The sequence below is a fragment of the Tupaia chinensis genome, unplaced genomic scaffold, assembly GCF_000334495.1.
Source record: "Tupaia chinensis unplaced genomic scaffold, TupChi_1.0 Scaffold144682_1, whole genome shotgun sequence".
NCBI lineage: Eukaryota > Metazoa > Chordata > Mammalia > Scandentia > Tupaiidae > Tupaia > Tupaia belangeri.
In genome coordinates, this window is record NW_006204543.1 from 2,274,699 (window position 1) to 2,277,930 (window position 3,232).

Genomic DNA, 3,232 nt, shown 5'->3' on the forward strand with positions numbered 1-3,232 from the left:
GCCACTGTGTTATGCGCAGGGCCACCCTGCGGGCATCACTGAGCGAAGGCGCCAACTGTGAGAGCTGGGAGCCTCTCATGGGGGCGGGGGCTCCACCTACAGGGCCTTACCTGCCTCTGCAGCGAGGCTGCGGTGAAGGGCGCGTGCCCTTCCACGACCTTCATGAGCAGCGCGATCCAACGTGGGGAGCTGAGGGCGCCGCACAGCTGTGGCGTGAGTGCGATGCTCCGCACGAAGCCCAGCGTGCACCAGCTCCGGTGCTGCTCCCGGCACACCAGGCGGTGCGGAGAGGCTGTGGGGACAGCACGTGTGAGGCGGGCGGGCTGCCACTCGCCCGCCGTGTGCGTCTCAGCCCAGGCTGCTTCCGAGAGCCGTCGCAGTTCCAGTAACTCGGCAGGGAAGGGAGAAGGCCTTGAGTCAGCTCAAGGTACATTCCGCCCTTAAACCTCCGAAACAGAAGCACTGACTGACCGGTGCTGGCTTTCAGCGACTTCCTGCTCCTGGCAACTCAGCCGGCGGCGACCGGTGACAGTGCACCCAGTGCCCTGCTCCAGATCGCCTGGGCCTCAGACCCTCGTGGCCTGGCTGACCCTCAGCCTGCACCGGAGGTCTCCAGCGCCAGGGGAGAAGTCTGCACGGGCTCAGGGAACGGGTTTCCTGCAGCGCTAACAGCTGCAATCCGGGGCCACTCAGGCCAAGCCCACGCCCCCACACTCCGCTTCTGCCCTGAGCTGAGGTGTGAGGCCGGGAGGGGCCTTCCTTCAGCACACACACACTCCCACATGCCGACACACATGCCGTGACGCCTGCCAACAGGTGTTCGCTTTCACACTCGTGGTTCTCACACACCCACACCGACTTGTACGATTACTCAGACACACTCGCCGGAGCTCACGTACTCTTCCACATGCACACGCCCACTCTTACACTCTCATGTATTCGCACCACTGTCACAATCACTGACACATCCACACTCAGTCCTAGTCGCACGTATTCACACGCAACCTAAGACAGAAGCTCATACTCACACGATTCTCACATGTACTCCCCACTCGCACATGCACACACAGTAACACACATGCACTCACACAAGCCCAGTCACACACACACCCACTGGAACCCACACGTCCATGCCCACACTCCCATGGACACACTCAAAATGCTGATGTCAGACTCTAACACCCGTGCTCTCACAATGACATGCAATGCACACATACATGTGCACACTTCATACCACACACACACCCACTGGAACCCACACTCCCATGGACACACTCAAAATGCCGATGTCAGACTCTAACACCCGTGCTCTCACAATGACATGCAATGCACACATACATGTGCACACTTCATACACTTGCACCCACATTCACACTCCTTCATACGCACAAGCACTGGGCCTCATGCTCACAGACTCACGCTTAAGTCTGCACTCACACACCCAAGGGCACACAGGCCAACACATCTCCCACACACTCACACTCACTATACCACACACACACATTAACGCTGACACACTCACATGTACTAATCATGCACAAGCATGTTCTCACACTTCACCCGCCCATACCTACACTCTCAGCACTCACAGTCACAAACGCGCCGTCACCCATCGCCCACTCACGTCCTCATTCACTCTTGCTCAAATCAATACAAACCGGTGCAGAGGCACACGCCCACACACACCCGTGCACACCCACGCTGGCCCGCATGCAAATGCCATGGCCCGACCGGCGCTCTGGGCCCGCCTGCCACCCCACGCACAGGGCTTGCCCGCCGTGCCGCTCTCCACCAGCGTCCGCAGCAGTCCACACAGGGTCTTGGTGGCTTCGCTCTGCATGAGCTCGGCGTGGACCCCAGCAGACAGGCACAGAGTCTGCAGCAGGTTCACGGTGCTGGCGAGCACCACCGCCGTGGGGTGCAGGTTCCGCTCGCTCAGCTCGGCCTCTGGAAGAAGAGCCCCGTAAGAAACCGTGCCCCTGGGAGGGCTAGATGGCCACGAGAAGGGCCCTCCTGTGCTCACGGGACCTCAGGCTTCGCCCCTGCACTTGCCTCACGCCCCTGGGACGGCTAGACGGCCATGAGAAGGGCCCTCCTGTGCTCACGGGACCTCAGGCTACACCCTGCCCTTGCATGATGCCCCCGGGACAGCTAGACGGCCTCAAGAAGGGCCCTCCTGTGCTCACGGGACCTCAGGTTACGCCTCTGCCCTTGCATGATGCCCCCGGGACAGCTAGACGGCCATGAAAAGGGCCCTCCTGTGCTCATGGGACCTCAGGCTACACCCTGCCCTTGCTTCACATTTAAGGACCTTACGTCTGCGAAGCGTTCAGGGTTGGTGGTGAAACTAAAAGGAAGGAGACGAGACCTTGCCTTCTAATCGCCCTGGCCAGAAGAGGGCCCTACAGGAGATAACACTGAGCCGAGGGCACACCGATGCCCAGCGGCCATCTCTGCCCTGTCTCTCCCAGAAATAATCCTTCAGGTGACGGGTAGCTCCTCAGGACAGCCTCGCCGTGCGGCTCGGAAGCCCTGAGCTGATCCCGAGCGCTCACTGCCCAGGACAACCTTCCGCGTCTTCAAGCTGGTGTCTGAGGGTGAGCTGTGACCTGTGGGGGCCATGGCCCTGGCCCCTGCAGAGCTGCCAGCCGGGCTGGCTGGGGGTCTGGGCACACAGGGCAGCAGAGGCTTCCTGTGTCACACAGCCACCTGCCCAGGCTCCGACGCCCCGCCAAGAAAACCCTGGGGAAGCCGGGCCAGGTGCACGGATGCCAGAGCCGGCCCGGGAGTGGCGCTGGCCGCTGAGAATCTCCCCACGAGCACCCTGCAGCCTCATTCACGTGCCCAGGGTCTTTCAGAAGCAACTCAACACGGCACCCTGGGTTCCTTCTCTCACCTCCTAGGCCCTCCTCCACGTTCTCACCTCTGCATGCCAGGCAGTGACACAATGCTGACCGCCTGTTACGAGATGCACCTGGGTCTGGGACCGTGGAGGAAGGTGCAGGGAGGAGGCAGCAGCAGGGCCACCTACATCACCTGGCTCCTGAGCATGGCGCCCTGCTGACCCCCCGAGAGGCAAGCTCAGCACTGTCCACATGGGACAGTCCTCACCCCACACGGCAGCGGGAGCCAGAGCGGGACCGAGGGGAAACGTGGACAGTGGGGCACTCGGACGACGTGCAGCCCGGGGCAAACCTGAGCCACGAGCACCTCATGCGGCGGGCCGTGTCAA

At 61.7% G+C, this 3,232-nt stretch overlaps 1 protein-coding gene across 1 annotated transcript in view; it reads right to left on the bottom strand.

Moving 5' to 3' along the window:
• Positions 1 to 3,232, bottom strand: part of HERC2 (HECT and RLD domain containing E3 ubiquitin protein ligase 2) — a gene marked incomplete in the record, with an annotated part of 143,266 nt that overhangs the window by 79,509 nt on the left and 60,525 nt on the right. The window contains 2 exon segments of the mRNA XM_027767805.1: positions 111 to 292; positions 1,765 to 1,947. Of these exon segments, the coding sequence (XP_027623606.1) occupies positions 111 to 292; positions 1,765 to 1,947 (365 nt within the window).